Source organism: Rhinoraja longicauda, chromosome 30, assembly GCF_053455715.1.
Source record: "Rhinoraja longicauda isolate Sanriku21f chromosome 30, sRhiLon1.1, whole genome shotgun sequence".
NCBI classification, from domain to species: Eukaryota; Metazoa; Chordata; class Chondrichthyes; order Rajiformes; family Arhynchobatidae; genus Rhinoraja; species Rhinoraja longicauda.
Genome location: NC_135982.1, coordinates 5,763,513 through 5,789,500, shown reverse-complemented (window position 1 = coordinate 5,789,500; position 25,988 = coordinate 5,763,513). Strand labels below are relative to the sequence as shown.

General features: G+C 43.2%; 1 protein-coding gene across 1 annotated transcript in view; it reads left to right on the top strand.

Annotated features, from left to right (window-relative positions):
* The window catches only part of pex14 (peroxisomal biogenesis factor 14), a 247,389-nt gene that overhangs the window by 174,486 nt on the left and 46,915 nt on the right, over positions 1–25,988 (top strand). The window contains exon 6 of the mRNA XM_078425303.1: positions 22,364–22,466. Coding sequence (XP_078281429.1) covers positions 22,364–22,466 — 103 coding nt within the window. The remainder of the gene's footprint in view (positions 1–22,363; positions 22,467–25,988) is intronic.

The window sequence follows — 25,988 nt, the reverse complement described above, 5'->3', positions numbered from 1 at the left end:
GGGGGGTAGTCCCCTTCAGTTTTCTCTTCAGCATATAAAAGGCATGCTCAATTAGGTTCAGATCGGGTGATTGACTTGGCCACTCAAGAATTGACCATTTTTTAGCTTTGAAAAACTCATTTGTTGCTTTAGCAGTATGTTTGGGATCATTGTCTTGCTGTAGAATGAACCGCCGGCCAATGAGTTTTGTGGCATTTGTTTGAACTTGCGCAGATAGGATGTCTCTGTACACTTCAGAATTCATTATGCTTCAGAATTCATCAGCAGTTGTATCATCAATGAAGATAAGTGAGCCAGTATCTTCAACATGCCCAGGCCATAACACCCCCACCACCGTGTTTCACAGATGAGGTGTTATGCTTTGAATATTGAGAAGTTCCTTCTCTCCTCCATACTTTGCTCTTGCCATCACTCTGATATAAGTTAATCTTTGTCTCATCTGTCCACAATACCTATTTCCAGAACTGTGGTTGCTCTTTTAAGTATTTCTTGGCAAACTGAAATCTCGCCATCCTATTTTTGCGACTAACCAGTGGTTTGCATCTTACAGTGTAGCCTCTGTGTTTCTGTTCATGAAGTCTTCTGCGGACAGTGGTCATTGACAAATCCACACCTGACTCCTGAAGAGTGTTTCTGATCTGTTGGACAGGTGTTTGGGGATTTTTCTTTATCATAGAGAGTATTCTGTCATCAGCTGTGGAGGTCTTCCTTGGCCTGCCAGTCCCTTTGCGATTAGTAAGCTCAACAGTGCTCTATTTCTTCTTAATGATGTTCCAAACAGTTGATTTTGGTAAGCATAAGGTTTGGCTGATGTTTTATTCTTGTTTCTCAGTCTCATAATGGCTTCTTTGACTTTCATTGGCACAACTTTGGTCCTCATGTTAATAAACAGCAATAAAAGTTTTCAAACCTGCATTAAGGAGGCATGTAAACACACCTGAGCAATTACAAACACCCGTGAAGCCATATATCCCAAACATTATGGTGCCCTGAAATGAGGGGACTATGTATAAACACAGCTATAATTTCTACATGGTGAAACCAAGATGTGTAAAAATGGCCTTTAATAAAATCTGACAACGTGCACGCTAAAAACATGTGATTTTTTCTATTACAAATCTCAAATTGTGGAGTACAGAGGCAAATAAATAATGATGGGTCTTTGTCCCAAACATTATGTCAAACAATGAATCTCTCCAACAAGGGTCTGTTTACCTCACCCTGGCATTCAAATAACATTGCAACTGCTCAATCCCTCACCTTCAATTCCCTGGGTTACCCCATTAACCAGAAATTGAAAAGGAGCACCTAGACACAAAAACAACTCGGGTTGGGTATCATGGGATGAATGTCTTGCTTCCTGACGCACAAATGCACTATTCCACTATCTATAAAACTCAGTAAAATACTCTGGACGAGAGTAATTCTAGAAACTCAACACCATTTTGGAGGAATTGTCTTTATTGGGACTTATCCGCCACATGGAACGTTCAGCACTGGCACACCTTGGCTGCAGCTTTAGGTTTATTATTGTTACATGTTTTGAGATACAGTGAGATGCTTTGTTTTGCGTTTTGCATGGTATCCAAGCAGGTTAGATTCCATATCTAGGGACAGTTTCTTCACAGCTGTATTCAGGCAACTGAACCATCCTATCAACAACTGGAGAGCTGTCCTGAGCTACTATCTACCTCATTGGAGACACTCAGTCTATCTTTAATCGGAGATAGACACAAAAAGCTGGAGTAACTCAGCAGGACAGGCAGCATCTCTGGAGAGAAGGAATGGGTGACCCTTCTTCATACAATCGGACTTTACTGGATGTACCAGTGGTGTACCACATGAAATGTAATATGCTGAAAGACCAAATAGTAACTAATCGCAGTAAATAGAGTGGAAGAAACGTGGACCTGAGAATTTCCCAGTTGAATGGTCCTACGGTGGGTTTGGTGATGATACCATAAAATCTTGCACTGAACCTTATTCCCTTTATCGTGTATCTGTACACTGTGAATGGCTCGATTGTAATCCTGTATATGGTTTCCTCTGACTGGTTCACACTTTTCACTGTACTGTCGTACACGAGACAATAAACTAAACTAAACTTGATGTACCATGCATAAATACAATCATCTCAAACTCGTGTGCGAGAGAGAGAAAAGGGTTTTAAAAGAGTAGAGTGATTGTATCGGCTGGTAGTAGATCCTTCGTTGGGAAGTGCATGCAAAGGGTCGCCATGCTCCAGTGCCATCTTGGAAGCAAGTGTAGCTTGCCATGACCCCTTTGATGTCAACTCCCAAACTCTCAGCCTCCACCAGCTGGAAGGAGCAGGGCAAGAGGCAGATGAGAACATCACTCACTTCAAGTACACCTGCAAATCACACGTCATCCTGAGCTGAAAATATGGCTGTTCTTTCAATGGTGCTAGCCAAAATCCTGGTATTCTATCTAATAGTGCAACATGAGTGCCTTCCCCAGGAAGACAGCCGGAGTTCGTTCACTCCTGTTACTCAAGAATAATATGGCATTGAGAGTAATATTATTTCTGCCAGATCCCACATCCTGGAATGAACAGCTTACAGGAAAGAGGTAGAACACCTGATTGATAAGTGCGCCAGCAACAACCTCTCGCTTAACATCAACAAGACCAAAGAACTAATCGTTGATTTCAGAAAAGGGACATCTTCAGACGGCACATCAGTCTTTATTAGTGGGTTGGCAGTGGACAGTATTAGACGTTTCAAATTCCTTGGTGTTAACATCTCTGATGGCCCAGCACTATAGATGTAATCATGAAGAAGGCATGCCAGCGTCTCTACTTGCTCAGAAGTTTAAAGAGATTCAGCAAGTCACAGAATTCTCTCAGAAGCTTCTACAGATGTGCTGTGGAGAGTATTGTGGGTGGTTGCTTCATGGCCTGGTATGGCAATGCCAATGTGCAGCAATGCAGGGGGCTGCAGAGAGTGGTGGACTCGGCCCGGTCGATCATGGGCAAAGCCCTCCTCACCATCGAAAACCTCTACGTGAGGCAGCACCACAAGGAGGCCACATCTGTCATCAAGGATCCCCACCATCCGGGCCGTGCTCCTTCTCGCTGCCACCATCGGGCAGGAGGTACAGAAGCCTGACGTCCCACACCACCAGGTTCAGGAACGGCTGCTTTCCTACAACTATCACATTCTTGAACCAACCTGCACAACCCCAAATCCTACCTCGATAATGAAACACTGCCGACCGTCTCTTACACTACCATGGAACTGTGTTCCAACAATCTTGCAGAATTTTGTGTCGTTTATACATTAGTTATGTTTTTGTGTGTCTGACCGAGTCGATGTGTCTGATGCTGCTGCAGGCAAGAATATCATTGTGTCTGTAACTCACCGTCCTTGTGAAAATGACAATGCACTTGACTTGAAGATGTCAAATAAAGCCTGCACCAGCCTACTAATGAAGTTCAGAAGAGCTATTCAGTATTTTGTAATTCATACAAGGTGTTTGCATGCAGCTCGTTTTTAAATAAGCGGAGGTAAGATGTTTTTTAGCTTTTGCACCTGTGTGGAGATGTCATTAAGTGGATCAAATGTGCAGCAAATTAAACTTCAGCTAAATTGGATTTCACTTTTCCTTTTTGACGTTGGTTGCTTCAGTTGTCATATTAGTTGTAAACTGCCGCTTAGTAACCACACTTAATGTCACAAGGTTGTCATTGTATGATTCCAATTCTGTGAGCAAAATCAACTACGGGAACTAAAACACAATACTTGTTTTATGAAGCCAAATGTTTCGCAAAATAGCTACAATGATCTTTAAATATATGAATGGCAATGACATTTTAAAAAAAAAATTATGATTAGTGGCACGGTGGTAGAGTTGCTGCCTTACAATGCCAGAGATCCGGGTTCGATCCTGACTACGGGTGTTGTCTGTACGGACTTTGTATGTTCTCCCCGTGACTTGCGTGGGTTTTTTCCCGGGATCTCCAGTTTCCTCCCACACTCCAAAGACATGCAGGTTTTTCGGCTAATTGGCTGGGTATAATTGTAAATTGTCCCTAGTGTGTGTAGGATAGTGTTAGTGTGTGGGGATCGCTGGTCGGCGCGGACCCGGTGGGCCGAAGGGCCTGTTTCCGTGCTGTATCTCTTAACTAAACTAAAAAAGGACCTGTTGTTCTATTGAGAACACTTTGCCATTGAGTAATTTTAATTGAAGTAAAAAGGAAAGTAAATCACTAAATGTTGATCTTGCCTGAAAGTGTTTAATTCCCAATTCCATTTGTGTTCTTTCATGTTAAACTATGTAAGGTTGAAATATTGGAAAAATGAGGCATGCAAATAACTCTGAAGCACTTGGGGGATGTTCTTCCAGTGATTTGTTTTTATTTTGAGATTGGGAAATAAGATTGGCATCAAAACACTGTTATGTCACTATTCCAAGAAGGAATTCCTTGAATATTGAACATATGACAAATACTCAAAAATTAATTTGTAATCTTTCCTTCTAACAGTATCTGTAATTCTCTCAACAGATGCTGTGTGATCTCCTGACAGCTATTTCTTATTCATAGCTGCTTTAGCTTTTATCTTTCTATTTATTAACTTACGACTTCAAGCATCTATATATAATACTTAAGGAGTAATACTTTATGGCTAAGATTCCGCCTACCCATCAAGGGGGCAGAACTTCTGTCGACCTGAGATTGCCGGACACCTGTCCCGGGACTCTGATTACTGCCAAAGTAATGCTGGGTGCAGTGGTCTTCCGAGTGCCTTGTTCCCAGCACTTGGATGTGGTGAAGTGCGCTACGGAGGGTGCCCTGGTACAGATGGCCTGTTACACTCACAGACTGGCTTCATGTGCTGATGAGGCTCTGCGTCCAGCCTCGTGGACTGTCAAAGGAGTCGGTCCCCTTAAATATTTGTGAACATCTTCAGCACTCATGGACAATCACAAAGAATCGTAGAATCATACAGCACAGAATCAGGCCCTTCGGCCCAACTCATCCATGCCAACCCATCTAAGATCCCCCATCTAAGCTAGTTCTGACCTGAATTTTTTTAATTTTCTATTTATTTATTTTTATTATCTACTAGACCAAGTGGACCCGTTGGGCCCAAACCTCTCCTGCATTGGTGCAGCATCCTCTCCTCCCCCAATCCCCTCATCCCCCTCCCCTCTCCCCCTTCCCCCTCCTTCCTTCCCCCTCCCTTCCTCCCCCCTCCTCCCCTCCCCCTTTCCCCTCCTTCCTCCCCTCTCCCCTCACCCTTCCCCCCTCCTCCCCCCAAGTCAAGTCAAGTTTATTTGTCACATACACATACACGATGTGCAGTGAAATGAAAGTGATGGATCCTCAGAGACACTCTGAATTTCCTCAGCTGTCTAAGGTGGTAAAGGCGCTGCTTTGCCTTACCCACCAGTGCGGCAATGTGCGTTGCCCATGTCAGATCCTCTGTGATGCGGACTCCCAAGTATTTAAATACTCCTCCCCTCCCCCCCTCCCCCCTCCCTCCCACCTCCCCCCCACACCATCCCCCTCAACCCCCCTTATCCTCCCCCCTCCCTCCCTCCACCCCCTCCCTCCCTAGGAGATAGATTTAAACTTTAAAATGTGAATAACTTTAAAAAAATAACACCGATTTCAATGAAACTACTTCCATTAGCACCAAGGGGACGAAGGTGAGTAAGGTGGGCCTAAAATTGTCATGCTATCATGTACCATTTTGGCTGTAGTTCGGGATCAAACAAACAAGAGTTTTAGTATATAGATTTTCTCCAGAGATGTTGCCTAACCCGCTGAATTACTCCAGCATTTTGTGGGGGGGTTTTCATTCCATTTGCCTGCATTTGGTCCATATCCCTCTTAACCTCTCCTATCCATGTACCCGTCTACGTGGGTTTTAAATGTCGTTATCGTTCGCCCCTGCCTCAACCACCTCCTCTGGCAGTTCGTGCCACCCCCTGAGTGGAGAAAAACATTTTGCCAAAACATTTGGCATCTATCAAACTTTAGAAATATGGGTAAAAGTACTATTTTTAGGAACCTTAATTATTAAGACAGACACACAGTGAAAACATGTTTTTTTTTAACTTAATTTGGTTAGTTTAAAAGGCTGCACCTACTATGGTGCCAGCAGTTGATTTCTCCCATTCATTTGAAAGGGAATTGGTGTGCTTCTCAGGTTGGCTGACTTCCCAGTCTGAGAGGCAAGAAGCTTGCAGATGTTAGCACTGCTGCATCAAACTCCATCATGGGGCAACTGGCAGCCGAGGCACCAGGTGGACGATGCCACTGTTGGTATCCACCCTCACCGGCATTGAGAACCAGGATTTCTGTGGAGAAACAAGAATAAATCCCAGCATTAGTACTGGAAAAAGGTGGGAAAGCCCAGCCCGATGACTTTCATGCAAACATGAAGAGTCCCATAGCGTGAATTGGAGAGGAATTGAACAACCCCCAATAAACTGGCCTGGATTTCTCCCTCAAATAACACAGCCTGACAAATTACTTTTATTGCTATTGCCAATGTCCTGGACTATATTTATCTGTTAACCAAACATTGCTAAAGAACAATACCATGTCATTATCAAATTACTGTTTGTGCTCGTGTGCTGCACAGAAATTGTCTTTGTATTTCCTTAAAGTCCAAACAGTAATTGCACTTTAAAAAATAATTCGATTGGCCGCACAGCTTTGGGATGTTCTGAATGAGAAGTGAAAGACGCTACATAAACGCATTTTTTCCTTTTGATCTGTGCGATCCTGCTGCTTCGTAAATGGACGTCCAAGATAATGTATATGTACCACCATGTTTTTGGCTGCACAGCTGTTTGCCTGGACTTTGTTCTGGGCATTAAAAGCATTGCTGCACATCTAGTTTGGGATTAAACAAATCACAGCACAAGAAACAGGACAAGAGTTCATCACACCTGCACTGCTGTTCATTGAGATCACGTTTGATCTTTTACCTCAGCACCATTGCCAGGCACCATCCACATATTCTTTGGTTTCTGTGACATTCAGAAATCCGCTGATCTTTGTGTTGAAAGAACTCGATAACAGAGGCCTCACAGCTCTCTGGGGTAGGGAATATTAAAAGTTCATCACCCTTTGAGTGAAGACATTTCTCCCCCTTCCAGTCCCAAATTCCCAACACCTTATTTTGAAGAGGCAAAAGGCTACAGGCTGGAGCAACAAGTTATTGAATGCGAATTCCTCCAGCAGATTATTTGTTGCACTTGATTTTGAAACTCTGCATCTGTCCCAGATTCCTTAGCTAGTGAATGTATCTTCCCTGCACCCAGTTTCTCAAGCCCTTTCTTAGGCCCCCCTCGGTCATGTCGCTGCATGTCTGCCGCTGCATTCATTAGTTTCTCTTCCCCCGTTTTGAGATGTTGGTTCAGGGTATATCTCTCCACCTCGTACGGGGTTTGTTTCAGAGTCAAAGTAGCATTAAATAAAAATGGAGGCTGCTGGAAATACTCAACAGGTCAGGCAGCATCTGTGGGAAAAGAAACATAGTCAACGTTCTTTGTAAGAAATGATAGCAAATTATCAGGACCTGAAAGGCTCTTAAATCATCAGTTATAATGACCTTGCAGGTATTGAAGAATGCCTGGCTTAGATTTTGCTGAAGGCATCATAGATGAGACAATTGGAATGTCGAAAGAAGCTACTTGCTTGTCAGCAGGGCCGTGTACAAAGACAAGAAACTGTGGGTCTGAGTCCATTGGCTTTACTGTTATTCAGTAATTGCAGAATTTTATATTAACTCCACATTTTGAAAAGTTTCAATTCTATCTCTGTGTGTCTACTTTTTATCTGATTTTAGTCTTCCGTAACTCTACTTTGGGGGGAAAATTAAGAAGGATTTATGAAAAATCATTGCAGATGTAAGGCAATGCTTGCTGATTGGTGTTTTTGGAGTACGAGACATAAAATCCTGCAACTTTGGCTCCCTATAAATCATTACTTTTATATTCCATACACCTGTTGCGTGACAGTATGGCTTTGTTATATTCCCTTCACTCAATGCAATTCTGTGTAGATTTATTTTTAACTAATTGCATGTGAAACAGAAATAAACATCAAAACAGCATGCGTCTGTTGCTATATCACTTTTCAGTGATCCCGTGGGTCGGGAAGGCGTCCAGTGACTGCCAAATAAGTTGGTGCTTTTCTCTGAAGAAATAAATACTGAAAAATCATGTGGCTACCATCATCCACAGTATTTCAACGCAGACAGGTGTGAGGTCTCCACTTGGACATTAAGAGAATAGAGCAGATGTGGAGAGTTGGGAGAGGATAAAGCTACTTTCCACACACAATGATCAATCAAATGTAAGTGAAAATCAGAATTGAGACGCTTCCAAAACCCTGCCTAGATTTACACTCACCTTTGGGAATCCTTGCCTAAAATAGTTGTTCCGAGCCCCCAGCGTTATATAATACAGATCCAAAGAACTGCAGATGCTGATTTACAACAAAAAAAACCCACAGAGTGCTGGAGTAAGTCAACCGGTCAGTCAGCATCTCTCGAGATCAGGCCTGTTCTCCAGAGAATACATAATACACTTTGGCTCCCACCAAAACGAGAAAAAACTGAAAATCAAGAAGCATGTAAATTGTACAATACCTACAGTTTTTGTTCGGGTTCTTGAGAGCTTTAGAGATCGAGCATGGAAGCAGGTCCTTTGGCCTACCAAGTCCGTGTTGACCAGCGATCATCCCGTAAACTAACCTACAAACTAGGGATAACGTACAATTTACAGAGCCCAATTTACCTACAAACCTGTACGTCTTTGGAGTGTGTGAGGAAACCGGAACACCCGGAGAAAACGCACGGGGTCACAGGGAGAACGTACAAACTCTGTACGGACAGCACCCTTTGTCGGGGTCAATCCCGGGTCTCTGGCGTGTAAGGCAGCAACTCTACCACTGCCGCAAATGTGCTTCTAATGCGCTAATGCATCGAGGACCCCCCCCCCCCCCCCCCAGACAGCACAATGGTGTCCATTGGCTTGCAATTGTAATACATGGTGGAGGTCCTTGAATTTTGTGTAATGGTGTGTGCTTGGCCTGTGCTGTCTGTGGGCCAATCACTCGTGCAGGAGCAGGCTTTCTCTGACACAGTCTGGTCATGTTGCATTTGTATAAGACGTTGGTGAGACCGCGTTTAGAATATTGTGTTCAGTTCTGGGCACCATGTTATAGGAAAGAGATTGTCAAGCTTGAAGGGGGTCCGAAAAGATTTACGAGGATGTTGCCAGGACTAAAGGGTGTGAGTTATAGGGAGAGGTTGAGTATGCTGGGTCTCTATTCCATGGAGCGCAGGAGGATAAGGGGTGATCTTATAGAGGTGTATAAGATCATGAGAGGAATAGATCGGGTAGATGCACAGAGTCTTTTGCCCAGAGTAGGGGAATCGAGGACCAGAGGACATAAGTTCAAGGTGAAGAGGAAAAGATTTAATAGGAATCCGAGGGGTAACCTTTTCACACAAAAGGTGGTGGGTGTATGGAACAAGCTGCCAGAGGAGGAAGTTGAGGCTGGGACTATCCCGTCGTTTAAGAAACAGTCAGACAGGTACATGGATAGGACAGGTTTGGAGGGATATGGACCAAGCACAGGCAGGTGGGACTCGTGTAGCTGGGACATTGTAGGCGGTGCGGGCGAGTTGGGCCGAAGGGCCTGTTTCCACACTGTGTCACTCTATGACTCTAAAGTGATCTGCATTTAGACGCTGAGAAGCTGTCTTAATGGTCGTTCACTTTATGGTCTGTACTTGCCCAGATCTTTTACATGCATCGCACCTCACCCAATCAGTCCTCTGACAGTTCATGCTAACCTTGACAGGCAATCCCAAATATCAATCCAATTGTCAATCTCCACAGGCAATTTAACTCCAGGTCGACCACTTTCCTATAGTCCTAGCTCACTAATAGACAATCCTCGCTGCCTTTACCTGCCCCTGACTACCTTTCCTACCTTCACAATCTCACCCCCTCAATTCTCATCCCCAACCTCTCTATGCAGTTTTTCACTCACAGAGTGGTGGGTATATGGAGCGAGCTGCCAGAGGAGGTAGTTGAAGCAGTTACTATAATGGCATTTAAAAGACACTTGGACAGGTACATGAATAGGAAAGGTTTAGAGGGATATGATATCACACCCAAGAAGGATCCACATTATTATTGGAAGGAGTTAATCTTGGATTTATCAGCATGATAGTTGATCACCATGGGTTAAATTATAAGTAGAGATAATAGAAGGGCTGAATTTCCAAGAACTTTGATTTGATTGAAGGTTTCAAGGTGTTAAGGTTAACGGGTCAGGTAGATAGATGGACAACTCTTGTAGCGCCAGTCAGCATTGTCTTAAATTGGAGCTCAGTCTTTTGGGCGTGAAGTTGGAAATGCATATCAGGTGGTTGAAATTTGGAAACTTTGGCAAATGGCAACATGTGATTCTAAAATTGTGACCGACAGATTTTTGTTAGCCAAAGATATTGTAGGGCATGGGGTTGTGTGGATTTTGATCGTAGACCATCGATTATCTCAATTAGCGCAAGGGGCCTAATGACTATTCCTGGTCCCTTATTTAAAAATGCTCCTGTGAATCGTCTTAGAACATTTTGCTGTGCTGAAGGCACTCTATAAATGGAAGTTGTGGTGGGGCAAGCGTTTGTGAGATCAGAGGGGTAGTGAAACCTGTAATTCCATGCCTTCTCTGTTCATGGCTGGAAAATTTAATTGCCTTATTCCTTTTTAAGCACTGTGTACTTTAAACCCAAGAGGAAAACAATGAAGGTTATTGCCACAAATAACAATGAATGGTTCTGAGGGTCTAATTACATCTAAACGAAAACTAGGTTTTAATACATTATCTCAGTTTTGAACTCACTACTTCCCCGTTGTCGGCTAATTAATTAAGCTGAGTTAACAGTTATTTAACCCGAGTTCAAAATGTTTTATTGCAACTAAAGTCGTAATCAGCCTTATATTACATAATAAAGAAGTTCTGTTTTGCACATTTCCGCACTGAAACAAGATACAGAAAGCAAACTCTACCCTTCATAGTTTGTGATAGATACTTCTACTTTGATGATCTGCTTCATTTGATCTGGTAGACTGGATTTCAAATTGAGTAAAAATAGAATCTATATGAGCCGCAATATTACACTTTCCAGTGTTTGGCGTTGCACTTGAAAGAATTCAGACTTATGTTTCTGATCAAAATGCCGTCTTGGAGCATTCCATGCTATGATGGAGAGCCATGTACCTGAACTTGTTGCTTCAGGTAAGATCTTGAGCTTGATTCACGTCACTGTTTGCATAACCCATGGCACTGATCTTGTTCAACCTTCAGGTCCATAAAAAGATGAGATCGCCTTGACATGGGTACCTTTGGGGGCATCGTGTTTTACTCTGCTTGAGTTATGCACTCGCTGTATAAACAGCCATGTAAAAATACTTAAAGTGTGTAAATGGATTTAAAATCCCAAGAGAAATGACGGGGGAGATTTAGCAGACATTAAGTAAAGTATTTGATTTCTATTACTAATGCCCTTAAGTGGTTAGGGTACATGGTGCAAAGCAGCAATGGTTTACTGAACAAGTTCTAATTATATGGAGCACCTGCCCCTCAGCTGTGCCCTTCAGTATGTTTCTCTGCTGCTCTTTTGTTCCACATTCTCTCCTGGCAACCTAATTTGTCCAGCTCTTCTTTGCCCCGTGATCTTTCCACTCATTCAGCGGAAATCAAATTCATCGTGGCCACCGAGGCACCTTTTTCTTTTTTTCTGCTTTTCTGCTTTCTACTGCACAACCGCCTCCCTGCCTTCACCAAAGAGCTTGGGCATATTGCCTGGAGCAACCTTCCACATGACATGAAGTTAACCTGTTGCCTCTCGTGAATTGAATGTGGAGGCGAAATAAACAAGAAGGGAAGCAGCCCTTTCCTTCAGAGTAGAAATATATACAAGGGAAGGAAATTGAAAAAGGCTTTTGATGCCTTTCTGCATAGAAAAGGAAAGCAAGGAAGAGAGAAAATAGTTCAGTACCATCAGATAATTTAAAAGCTACTTTGAGCTGCTTGGATAGGAAATGTTTGGCAGGATACGGGCCAAACTCAGGAAGATGGGACTATCTCAACAATAAAACCTGACATCGATATGGATGGGTTGGGTCAAATGGCTTGCATCTATGCTGTATGACTACGACTATATTGTTCAGCAATGTTTAAAGCAAAGGGCAAAATCAACAATCAATGTTGGGATTATTCCACTTTTTAGATTATTTTTTCACTATAAGCAATTCACCTCTCTGTTTAACATTTCTCGATCAGAATTAGGAATGTACTAGAGTTGATCCACCTCTCTCGCCTCTGCCCTCAGTGTTAGTAAAAAACCAAAGAGAACAATGTGCCCTGTCATTCTTCTCACCTTGCTGAGTCATTTGGAATTTATGAAGACTTATCGCTGACCAGTTTACAAATTTATGACCGGTTCACGGCCCTTAGTGATATTGTGCACAATCACTTCACCAAAGGAAATGGCAGCATTTCACCACTTGAGTGGACTTCAAATGCAATACCTGCAAGTGGAAAAAATAGCGATTCGGCTCTTTGTTTTGTACCATGTGTTGATCAACCTCAAAGGTTAATGAACACTTTGCTCAAATTACAAATTAAAAAATCAAGATGTTGGGTGAAAGCCAATTTTCCAGGAAGGAAAGCTGCATAAATTAAGTGATGTTGGCTAGATCAACGGCGATTATGATACGATACGATACGATAAAACCTTATTCATCCCCGGAGGGGCCGACAGTCACAACTCACAAAGTACACAAAAACCTGAAATTGAAAGTGAAAACAAAAAGAAAAAGACAAGCGACTGTTGGCTGGCTGCCGCGTGTGCACAGCGCCTTCACCGGAAGAAATGAACAAACAAACAAACAAACACAGACTTATCCCCTGGGCATAAGATTCTAAACTAGAGTGCCCCCCCTCCCCCACACCGGGTTCCCCTTTGTTCTTCTACCGTCCCTCATGGCGGTCCCCCCCATGCCTGGTCCCCACTGTCTTCCTCTCCCCCCTCACGCTCATGGACCGTGAGGCCCCATCACCACCAAGGCTCCCGTTCCCGCCGAGGCCCCGCTGCCGCCGAGTCTCCCCCTGACGCCGCCGCCGAGGCTCCCATCGCCGCCACCGCTGAGGCTCCTTCGGCCCAGAAAGGCCTCGCTGCCCGGCTTCACCACCGTCCCCTGGGAGGCCTGTGGGGCAAGGCGGGCCTGTCGGGGCGCGTTCTGGTTAGTTTTTGGTATAAATTTCTAATATGGAAGAAAAGGGGAGCTCTAGCAAGAACAGCCAAACAGCACGGAAACAGGCCCTTCGGCTCAACTAGTCCACGCCAACCAAGTTGTCCCTTTTCAACTGGTCCCATTTGCCTACATTTGGCCCATGTGCCTCTAAATCTTTCCTATCCATGTTCTGTTCAAGTGTCTTTTAAATGCTGTTATTGTACCTGCCTCAACTACCTCCTCTGGCAGCTCGTTCCATACACCCACCACCCTTGAGTGAAAAGGTTGCCCCTCAGGTTCCTATTAAATCTTTCCCCTCTCATCTTAAACCAATGTCCTCCGGTTCTTGATTACCCTACCCGGGATAAAAGACTGTACGTTCATCCTAATCTATTCCCCTCATGACCTATGTAAGATTACCCTTCAGCATTTTGCGTTCCAAGGAATAAAGTCCTAGCCTGCACATCCTTTCTCTATAGCATAGCCTCTCGAACCCTGGCAACATCCTCGTAATTGTTATCTGCACTCTTTCCAGCTAAATGGCACCTTTCCTATATCCAGTGCCTAAAACTGAATACTGTCTTCCAAATGTGGCCATACCAACATACTCTACGACTGTAATGTCACAACGTCTATACTTAATAAAAACACAATCTGCTGGAGTAACCCAGCAGGTTAGTCAGCATCTCTGGAGAACATGGATGCGTGACGTTTCAGGTCAGGACCTTTTTTGAGACCGATTGCGGTGGCGGGGTGAGATGGAGAGTTTGAAGACGGATAGGGGCAGGACTAAGTCTGGCAAGTGATAGGTGGGTACAGGTGAAATGGGGGGGGGGGGGGGGGGGGTTAATTGGTAGATAGTTGGACAAAGACCAGAGATTAAAAGAATATAAAGTGTGAGATAAGGGTAGAAGATGCGTGAATTTTGAAGCCAGAGGAAGGAACTATAGGGGAAGGGGAGAAATGGATGAAATCTAAGTGGGACAAGGGGAAGAGAGGGGGTAAAAGGTGAAGGGAGAAGGGGAGGGTTTGTCTGTGTTAGTTATCTAAAATTCACTGTTCATATTGTTAGCTTGTAAGCTACCCTAGAGGAATATGAGATGCTGTTCTTCCAATTTCCGTGTGTTCTCGTTCTTGCAATGCAGAAGGCCCAGAACAGAAAGGTCAGTAATGGCATGGGAAGGGGAGTTAAAATGGTTAGCAACCTGGAGATCCAGCAGGCCTTGGCAGATCGAACGCAAGCTCAGTACCCTGACTGATGAAGGTCAATGTACCAAAAGCCTTCTTTACCAGTCGATCTACATGTGACATCACTTTCGGGGAACTATGTATCTGTACCCATATCCCTCTGATCTACAACACTCCCCAGGGCCCTACCATACCTTGGTTTGACTTTCCAAAATGGAACACCTCTCACTTATCTGGATTAAACTCCATTAGCCATTCTTCAGCTCATCTGATCACGATCCTGCTGCAATTTTTGATAACCATCTTCACTGTCTAAGATATCACCTCAAGTCATGTCAAGAGGCTTTTGAAATAAGAGTACCAAAGATGGCACAGGCAAAGATGTGGTTACACTTGCTGGCCAGGCAATATGTGAAGTACCATCTACAAAATAGTTGGGTATTATTTCCTCTAAAGGATGTGATGTTTAGTGCAGTGTAATGATGTAGCAGTAGAAATGTGAGAAGAATATCAATGATGTTGTGAAACTGATCATCTAAATTATGAAACAACTGTTTTCTTAATGACTGATGTAACACTACCTATTTTCACCTCTAATCTTGTTCAATTTTGTCTCTTACTCTGCTCAACTGCTTCTGGCAGTATGTGTTGTATCTAGACAATCCACTCCTGTCCAGTCTCCCATCTTAACACTGCCATAAACTTGAGGCCATTGTAGATACAGATACCCATGTCCAAACTCTGATAGACACAAAGTGCTGGAGTAACTCAGCGGGTCAGGCAGCGTTCCTGGAGAAAAAGGATGGGCGATGTTTCGGGATATAACATATATAACATATAACAACTACAGCATGGAAACAGGCCTGTCCGGCCCTACCAGTCCACGCCGACCATTCTCCCTGACCTAGTCTCATCTACCTGCACTCAGACCATAACCCTCCAATCCCCTCCTATCCATATACCTATCCAATTTACTCTTAAATAATAAAATCGAGCCAGCCTCCACCACTTCCACCGGAAGCCCATTCCATACAGCCACAACCCTCTGAGTAAAGAAGTTCCCCCTCATGTTACCCCTAAACCTTTGTCCCTCAATTCTGAAGCTATGTCCCCTTGTTGGAATCTTCCCCACTCTCAAAGGGAAAAGCCTACCCACGTCAACTCTGTCCGTCCCTCTCAAAATTTTAAAAACCTCTATCAAGTCCCCCCTCAACCTTCTACGCTCCAAAGAATAAAGACCCAACCTGTTCAACCTCTCTCTGTAGCCTAAGTGCTGAAACCCAGGCAACATTCTAGTAAATCTCCTCTGTACCCTCTCCATTTTGTCGACATCCTTCCTATAATTTGGCGACCAGAACTGCACACCATACTCCAGATTTGGCCTCACCAATGCCCTGTACAATTTCAACATTACATCCCAACTTCTATACTCGATGCTCTGATTTATAAAGGCAAGCATACCAAACGCCTTCTTCACCACCCTATCCACATGAGATTCCACCTTCAGGGAACAATGCACAGTTATTCCCAGATCCCTCTGTTCCACTGCATTCCTCAATTCCCTACCATTTACCCTGTACGTCCTATTTTGATTTGTCCTACCAAAATGCAGCACCTCACACTTATCAGCATTAAACTCCATCTGCCATCTTTCAGCCCACCCTTCCAAAAGGCCCAAGTCTCTCTGTAGACTTTGAAAATCTACCTCACTATCAACTACTCCACCTATCTTAGTATCATCTGCATATTTACTAATCCAATTTGCCACACCATCATCCAGATCATTAATGTAAATGACAAACAACAGTGGACCCAACACAGATCCTTGGGGCACTCCACTAGACACTGGCCTCCAACCTGACATACAATTGTCAACCGTTACCCTCTGGTATCTCCCATTCAGCCATTGTTGAATCCATCTTGCAACCTCACTATTAATACCCAACGATTTAACCTTCTTAATCAACCTTCCATGTGGAACCTTGTCAAATGCCTTACTGAAGTCCATATAGACAACATCCACAGCCTTGCCCTTATCAATTTCCCTGGTAACCTCTTCAAAAAATTCAAGAAGATTAGTCAAACATGACCTTCCAGGCACAAATCCATGTTGACTGTTTCTAATCAGGCCTTGATTATCCAAATAATTATATATATTGTCCCTAAGTATCTTTTCCATTAATTTTCCCACCACAGACGTCAAACTAATAGGTCTATAATTGCTAGGTTTACTTTTAGAACCTTTTTTAAACAAAGGCACAACATGCGCAATGCGCCAATCTTCCGGCACCATCCCTGTTTCTAATGACGTTTGAAATATTTCCGTCATAGCCCCTGCTATTTCTGCACTAACTTCCCTCAATGTCCTAGGGAATATCCTATCAGGACCTGGAGACTTATCCACTTTTATATTCTTCAAAAGTGTCCGTACCTCCTCTTCTTTAATCCTCCTAATTTCCATCACTACTCTACTTGTTTCGCTTACCTCACATAATTCAATATCCTTCTCCTCGGTAAATACCGAAGAAAAGAAATTGTTTAATATCTCCCCCATTTCTTCCGGCTCAGCACATAGCTGTCCACTCTGACTCTCTAATGGACCAATTTTATCCCTCACTATCCTTTTGCTATTGACATATCTGTAGAACCCCTTGGGGTTTACTTTTACATTACTTGCCAAAGCAGCCTCATATCTTTTTTTTTTTTTTTTTTTTTTGGAGGATGGGACCCTTCTTCAGACTGAAGGTTGGGGGGTGAAGCGCTGGAAGAGAGAAAAGACCAGGATCAATCAGGGACGGCCACAAATGACCTCAGGCAGGACGGTGCCTGGTAGGTCCATTGTTGGCTCGGGACAGTGTGATCTCAAGAGAAACAATGTGGAGAACTGTGGAACTGTGGTAAAACGACCCGGGAGAAGGAAGGGAGCAAGGAGGGAGAGGGGAAGGGAGGGGGAGTATGAGATTAAGTTACTTAAAATGAGAACATTTTATGTTCATACGACTGGGTTGTAAGCTACCCGAGCAAAATATGAGGTGCTGTTCCTCCAATTTGCGACTGGCCTCACTCTGGCAATAGAGGACACCCAGGATAGAAAAGTCAGTGTGGGAATGGGAAAGAGAGTTGAAATGGTTGGCAACTGGCAGATCCTGTAGGCCACGGGGGACTGAGCACTAGCGTTCAGCGAAACAGTCGCCGAGTCCAGATGTACAGGAGCCCACATTGGGAACGCTGGATGCAGTAGGTGAGGTTAGAGGAGGTACACGTGAACCCAACTTTGAAGGTCCTGTTCCTCTTCATCCTCCTGCTGATCTATTGTAGACCCCAGTTAAGCAACATCCGTTCTTAAAATCGTCATACCTGATTTCAAATTTATTCACGACCCGTGCCCTTCTCAGCTGAATTACGTTTTCTAACCCTCCAGGATCTACGCACCGTGATTCTTCTAATCCCAGTTTTCAGCACTCCAGCATTGTTGGCTGTGGCTTTAGTTATTGAGGCTTAAAGCTCCAGAACTCTCTCCATAAACCTCTATGTTTGCTTGCCTCCTATAGCCCTGAATCCTACATCATCACAGGTATCTCATTATGTGGTTTGTTGTCGAGGTCTATTTGGTAATATTCCTACAAAGTGCTTTGGGACATTTTGCGAGATTATATGCTCTGTAAAATTGTGAATGGCCACCTTAAAATATTATAGGTAAATTGTAAGACTATCTGCTATAATAGTCACAGAATGGATTGGCAATTTTCAACATTTCACGGAACGATAAAGACCTCACAAAAATAATTTGGTGTTGTTGCGGTCTTTGCATTAGCAAAATAAGACCAGCTCGTTTCTCACGGCATAAATATTGGGTTGATGTTGTATTGGCCTGTCTGTTTTTGAGCTCCGTTCCTGTCTGGCCCCAAAGGTTTATCCTAATTCTAATTGTTCAGAAAATTCTGTAAACTGTAATGTGCTTGTAACTCCTTGATTCTGACAGTTCAAAGCATGAACAGTGACACATAAGATGCAGACCATAGGATGTCCCTGTGGTGTAACACATGGTGAATAGGGGATGCACTGTTTGATAATAAAATAGCATCGGTGCATATAAAGAAAATCTATTACCAAGCTCAGTGATTTATAGTGATTGTGTAGTCACATTCCATCTTTACTGAATGGTTTTCTGGAATTTGTTCTGGCATTTTAGGGATCCAGCTCACTAACTCCGTCATTCTTCCATTGAATCTATAAATTAGTGGTCATGTTTGCTATATCCTCCCACACCAATGTCATTTAATGTTTATTTATTTTTGAAAGCTACAGCAAAATGCTCCCCATTTTTGAGGCAGCCACGGATGCTTAGCAGCAGTGAACGTGAAAAAGGGTTGGAAGAGTCCTCAGCTTTCATTGCCTGAGGCAAAGTGTCTCTGAATTTGGAGTAATTGTTAAGCTGCTTTGAAATTTGTCAGCTCGAAGCTTAGGTTAGGATGGAAAGTGGAGTGTGAAGGCAAGAACTTCACAGGGTCAACAGTGTTGCAAAGGGGTCTGCATCGTAACTCTGTCCAGTGATATCACTTTCAGAAATACATTCACAGAAATGCTAGCTATAGTTAAAGATGCAATTCAACTTTCCCCTGAGAAAAGTGCGTAATAGATTGTTCTGTAATCCAAGATTAAAATAATTTCAGGTGTGCAATGACCAGGTAATTTGTGTCAGTGATGCAGGGATAAATGTTGTCCATGGCAGATGTGTAATAAACATTCTCTCATGTTTCAAATGATCACTGCTTATGTCTATTTTTCTTGTATTTCTCTTACAATTCCATCTCTCTTCCCCTCCCTCTTCCTCTCTTCCTCTATTCCCCTCTCCCTCTCTCTTCCTCTCTAACGATCTCTTTCTTTCTCTAATTTCTCTCGCTCTCTATTCTCCTCTCCTCTCCCTCGCTCTCTCCCTCTCTATGTCTCCCTCTCTCACCCTCTATCCCTCTCTCCCTCTCACCCTCTCAACCTCTCCTAACCACATTGAACCAAACAATTTGATGCGACTGCCAAGAAGGCAAACCAACGTTTGTACATCCTTAGCAGATTGTGGAACTTCACCATGTCTTCAATGACTCTTACAAATGGAGAAATAAAATATTAATTGTTGTTGCGCTCAGATCCAAGCTTTCGTCTTTTCGGGTTCACATCCTCTTCGTCAGATGAATCTCCTGCCTTTCACTTAGCAAGCTGACTTGGTGCAAGACTTAGATGCATCATAGAAAGCATGTCAGGTTGTATCACAGCTTGGTTTGGGAACAACTCTGCCCAAGACCGCAAGAAGTTTCAGAGGGTTTGTAGATGTAGCCCAGTCCATCACACAGACCAGACTCCCCACCATTGACTCCATCTACACTTCACGCTACCTCCGAAAAGCAGCCAACATGATCAAAGACTTGTCCCATCGCGTTGATTCCTTCTTCTCCCTGCTCTCATCCAGCAGAAGGTACAGAAGCTTGAAAGCATGCCCCGCCAGATTCAGGATCAGCATCTCCCCTTCTGTTATCGGGCTTCTGAATGGTCCTTCCATAAGCAAGAGTAATGACCGATTCACCTCAAGCCCATTGTGGACATTGGTCTTTGTCTATGAAAATGATGCACTATAATGCAGAGAACTATATTCTGAACTTTGAACCTTGCACTTTGCTCTATTTATTGTACTTTAGTTTGATTTGAATGTATTGTATAGTATTATCTGATCATAGACAATAGACAATAGGTGCAGGAGGAGGCCATTCAGCCCTTCGAGCCAGCACCGCCATTCAATGTGATCATGGCTGATCATTCTCAATCAGTACCCCGTTCCTGCCTTCTCCCCATACCCCCTGACTCCGCTATCCTTAAGAGCTCTATCTAGCTCTCTCTTGAATGCATTCAGAGAATTTGCCTCCACTGCCTTCTGAGGCGGAGAATTCCACAGATTCACAACTCTCTGACTGAAAAAGTTTTTCCTCATCTCAGTTCTAAATGGCCTACCCCTTATTCTTAAACTGTGGCCCCTTGTTCTGGACTCCCCCAACATTGGGAACATGTTTCCTGCCTCTAACGTGTCCAACCCCTTAATAATCTTATACGTTTCGATAAGATCCCCTCTCATCCTTCTAAATTCCAGTGTATACAAGCCTATAAGTGTACACAATTATCTTGGATAGCATGCAAAACAAAGTTTTCCACTGCACCTCAGTGTATGTGACAATAATAAACCTGAACTTGAACCCTCTCATCTGTTAAACCCATCTGAATACAGCATCTGGGCATTTGCCCTGCATCTTCAAATAATTTAAATTCATCATCATTGCGTTACTTGATCTTACATTTTTGCATGAAGATATCAAAAGTGAGGCATTTAATCCTTTTATGAAATGTATCATTTTATTTTAATGTTTAAAGGATTGTTTAGTTCCAGTCTGTTAGATGGAATGTCTAATTCATTGTGACAGGCACTCATTTCTAACACTGGAGTTGCAGGTTAATGCTGTAGTGGTGTGCAGCATAGAATGAGCTTGTAAAGCCTTGCTGGACCAGTTCAAATGACCCCTCTCCATGCTCTCTTGCACAACTTATATCTTCCACTGCTCTAGTAGAAATGTCAAATTGGAAGCATAAAATTAATTGTACTGAGATGGAGAGACAACTCATTGTGGATTCGAGAGAACGTTTGTAGCTTTCTGTTTAAATTTGGAATTTTGCCATGTTAATTTCCCCGGTGTGGGACGAATAAAGGAATATATTATTACAGTTTGTGCCCAATTTTTCCCCTCTCATGTTATGTCCTAATTGAGATATGATAACTGAAATGAAGACATCATACAGGCCCTTTCACTGATGCTGACTGTTAAAGACTGGGCCTATAGCCTCCGATGCCTTTGTGGTTCAGCTGCTTGTCGCGATACTCAAATGTTTTGAGAGTTCCTTTCAGGAAGTGTGCTCTTGATTCTTGCCATCTTCTGGATAAAAACAAGAAATTCTTCCTCAGATCCCTCTAAGGCACCTGTGTCTTCAGCTTTTAGAAACATCTGCTTTCTTCCTAACTACCCTGTCTATGCCCCTTATAATTGTGTATATCTTGGTCAAGATCCCGGTCAGCCTGCACCACTCCAAACAACCCCCCTGTCCAACTCAGTGAATCAGTCAGCATATCATATCATATCATATATATACAGCCGGAAACAGGCCTTTTCGGCCCACCAAGTCCGTGCCGCCCAGCGATCCCCGTACATTAACACTATCCTACACCCACTAGGGACAATTTTTACATTTACCCAGCCAATTAACCTACATACCTGTACGTCTTTGGAGTGTGGGAGGAAACCGAAGATCTCGGAGAAAACCCACGCAGGTCACGGGGAGAACGTACAAACTCCTTACAGTACAGCACCCGTAGTCAGGATCGAACCTGAGTCTCCGGCGCTGCATTCGCTGTAAAGCAGCAACTCTACCGCTGCGCTACCGTGCCGCATCTGTGGAATCAGTTGGGTAGCAACTTTTCAGATCGGGAACCTTCTTCTCTCTGAAGACGGGTGCCAACCTGAGATGTCACCTATCCAGTCCTTCCACAGATGCTGCCTGACCCGCTGAGTAACTCCAGCACTGTGTGTTTTAATATTCCAACATCTGCAGTCCCTTCTGTTCCCAGCCTATCGATTCTCTCCTCATAAATGAAACCCTGCATCCAAGGCTTCATCCTGGTGAACCTCCTGTGCCTGCACACTCTCCAGTGCAACCGTGTCTTCCCCTGAATTTGTGAGAAAAAAGAAAAAGTAATGTACTAGATTGTTTAAATAGCATGTCCCATTCCTGTTATATACTTGCAATAATTCTAATGTTAATCTTTTTACCTGTTTTTGTTTTATTCCAGAGATATATTTTGCCTCTTCTAGCATCCAGCAAGGAAGACAAGAAACATCTGCAGAGGATTGAGTCGGGTATAACCGATCTAAGTGGGACCATATCACAGACAGGTGAAGATTCATGCTATCACCAATTTACCTTTGCACTTCCTCAGCTGCCAAAGACGTTTAATAATCTCGTACTCAGATTTTCTGAAATTAAAAGGTCTAAACGTCTGTCTGCATGGCCTCAACTATCTAACGAAAGGCTACTGATGCCTTATCTTGGTAAAATAAGACAAATTGTGTTGTATCTCCCTGATTTGATGTTCTTGTTCGTGACTTTCCATTTTTCCACTTGATGTTGAAACCATCGAGTCTCTGCCAGTTCATAGAGCAACCAAAATCCTCCACTAATTGTACTTGTTATCCGTTGCCATTAATTTCCCTCAAATTCTACCTACAATCCCATGGATTTTTGGGGGATGACGTTTTGTTACTGGTTCAACCAAATCATGTGGCATTCATGGTTTAATGTTTGACTTTTATTTCCAATCAGCACTTTTTCACGCAAAATCTGTTTTGAGGGCTGGATATGATCATGTCTTAGGAAAGTGGAATTGTGTGAAAACAGATGTGTCGGGTTATTGAGTTTTAATATGATTAGTGTCTATCTTCTTTCGTGTTCATCATCCATGTTTCAAATGTTACATCACTGTCATTGTCCGTCCTGAAAAGGGCGCAAGCTTCCGGCGACAATCAGTGGGAACCATCACTTGTACAACAGAATTAGCTCAGGACACTTCCAGTTTCCAGCCCTGTGATGTGGAAGCTTCTGCTATGGGGCCATTAGTGTCTATGATTGTCCAGATCTGGAGATTACCAATTAGCAGCATGATTGCTAGGTCAGCCTGGTGAAGTAAGAGTTAAATCAAAAATTAAATTGGATCATAAAGTTTGAGAGGGATTTGCACCAAATGCAGGCAAATGGGACTAGCTTAGAGGGGGCATCTTTGTGGGCATGGACGGGTTGGGCCGAAGGGCCTGTTTCCGTGCTCCATAACTATGATTTGCAATTAACCTTTGCTTCTTCCCTTTTTGGTTTCATGTTACGCTCCCTCAATTTTCCAGCAGCATTTAACTAGATAGCCCTTCCTTTTGCTAAGAGGCAACTTGACCTTTTAAAGTCTTTCTATTTCGCAGAAAAGTTTACGGTTTCTGTAATGGAGTTTCTTGTGTTTTGGACTTTTTAAAGTAGCTTGTGTTGTATAAGCAACCAGTGTTGTTCTCTGGACAGAGCAGTTTGAATGTGCCTTGTTAAAGATTTTATATCAACTTTTTTCTTATTGTTTAGACTACTGCAAATATTAAGAAATTGATGTTTTTGCTTTGAGGGTGGATATTTTATGAAGTTAGATTTATGCTTCCAACAAGCAATTTACAGAGTTCTAAAATGAATGTAGCTAAACAACCCATTGCACACCAAGGCATCATAACGGCCACTGTAATCAAGATTTTCTTCCCTGGTTCCAGGAGAGTTGTCTTTGAACTCTTAGCTTCTGACATGTTATTGCCATTCTCTGTGGTTCTGCTGCGAAATAGCCATTGAAGAACAATCCAATGGAAGTTAGGAGGTTTAACCCTTGAACAGATGCAGTATTCCCTCGGTGTCTTTCTTGATGCAGTGCAGTACCGTCGGCACCTCCAGCTCTACAACACGTTGCCCAATTGACTACTCTTTACCTGAGGGCCTCAGCGATAATTGTTAGCAGGCTAATTGAGCTCAGAAGACATACTGACTAAGCCTCAAGCAGTTCTCATCTAACTGTCAAACGTGGAACCGTTTAACAAGCAATAATACCAGGAATAAGAACCATGGGAAACTTTTAACTTCTCTTTTACCTCAAAAATCATAGAGGGCAGTTACAGCTATATCACCATCTGGGCACCATTTATACACTCAAAGATAAAGGTGGAAATATAATGATGCGTGTAATGCAAGATTACGCCTCGCTCCTCCAGGGCTTTTTACCTTTGTTATTTCTATATTTTTGAGGTGATCAAATGGAATTGATCAAAAGCACAATATGCGTCCAGTCATCTTTCCTGCATTCTTTCAGATATCAAGAGCCCAACGGTTATTTGGGGGAAATGTTGGAAACACGTGGAAAGAATCGCCAAGTATCAAATCTATGAAAATGCTAACAAGGTGTTGAATTAAAATATCATCTTGGTTCACTCCAAAAAGGAAAACAATCAGTTAAGATGCGGTTTATCTTTGGAATTGGGTTGGCACAGAGGGACGTTCTGGAGCTCATATAAACCAAAAATTGATTGCTGGTCTCTATAGTGGAAGAGCCAGCATACAGAGACAGTGTTATTTGAACCTTGTTCATTTGTTATTTGAATCAGACACGGAAAGCTTGTAAGTGAAGATAGATGTAAAGAGCCAGAGTAACTCAGCGGGTCAGACAGCATCTCTGGAGAAAAGGAATAGGTGACGTTTCAGGTCGTGACCCTTCTTCAGACTGAGAGTCAGGGGAAAGGGAAACGAGAGATATGGATGATGATTATAGAGATATATAGAACAAATGAATGAGAGATAGAAAAAAAAGTAACGAAGATGAAGGAAACAGGCCATAGTAAGATGTGGGCGAGGTGAAAACAAGGTCATTGTTGGAGCTCTGTCTGGGAATTGATTTAACTCACTAGAAAGCTGGCTCAATTCTTAGGGTCCTTTTGAATTACAATTAGCCATATCTCATGAGAAGCGGTGTTTCTTCTCATACAGGTGGTACATCTGTAGAAGGTGGTACATTGTAGATGTAAGGAACCAAAGATCCTGGTTTACAAAAAACCCCCCACAAATGCTGGAATAACTCAGCCGGTCAGGCAGCATCTCTGGAGAGCGTGGACAGGTGACGTTTCGGGTTGGGGCCCTTCTTCAGACTGATTTCAATAGAAGGAAGAAAGTTGGAAGAGAAGGGGGGGTGGGACAATGTCTGACAAGTGATAGGTGGATGCAGGTGAAGGGAGGGGGGAGGGTTGGCAGATGGGTGGACTAAGGTCAGACCTTAGTACATTATTCTATACATGCAATATGGGGTGTGTGCTAACATCTCTTGCTGACTGTTATTGACAAAAATTGAGGAATAAAAATCAACGAAAGATTACCAAAATCTGTATGAGGATCATTCATTTCATTTGGATCCATTCAGCCAGAAATATTAATATTTTCTCCATGGGTTTGTAAAAATAGTTTCAGTATCTTTATCCCTACAACTCTGTCGACATCTTTATTTTCACTAGACGAAGTGGATCCGTTGGGCCCAAACCTCTCCTGCACTGGTGCAGCACCCTCTCCTACCCCATCCCCTCTCCCCTCCCTCTTCCCCCCCTCCCGTCCCCTCCCCCCTCCCTCCAGCACCCCTCCCCTCCCTTTCCCCCTTCCCCTGCCCTCCACTCTATCCCCCTCAACCCCACATATCGTCCCTCCTCCACTCCCTCCCCCACTCCCTCCCCCCTCCCTCCCTAGGAGATAGATTTAAACTTTAAAATGTGAATAACTAAAAATATAACTCCGATTTCAATGAAACTTCTTCCATTAAAACCAAAAGGACAACGGTGAGTAATGTGGGCCTAGAATTGTTGCAC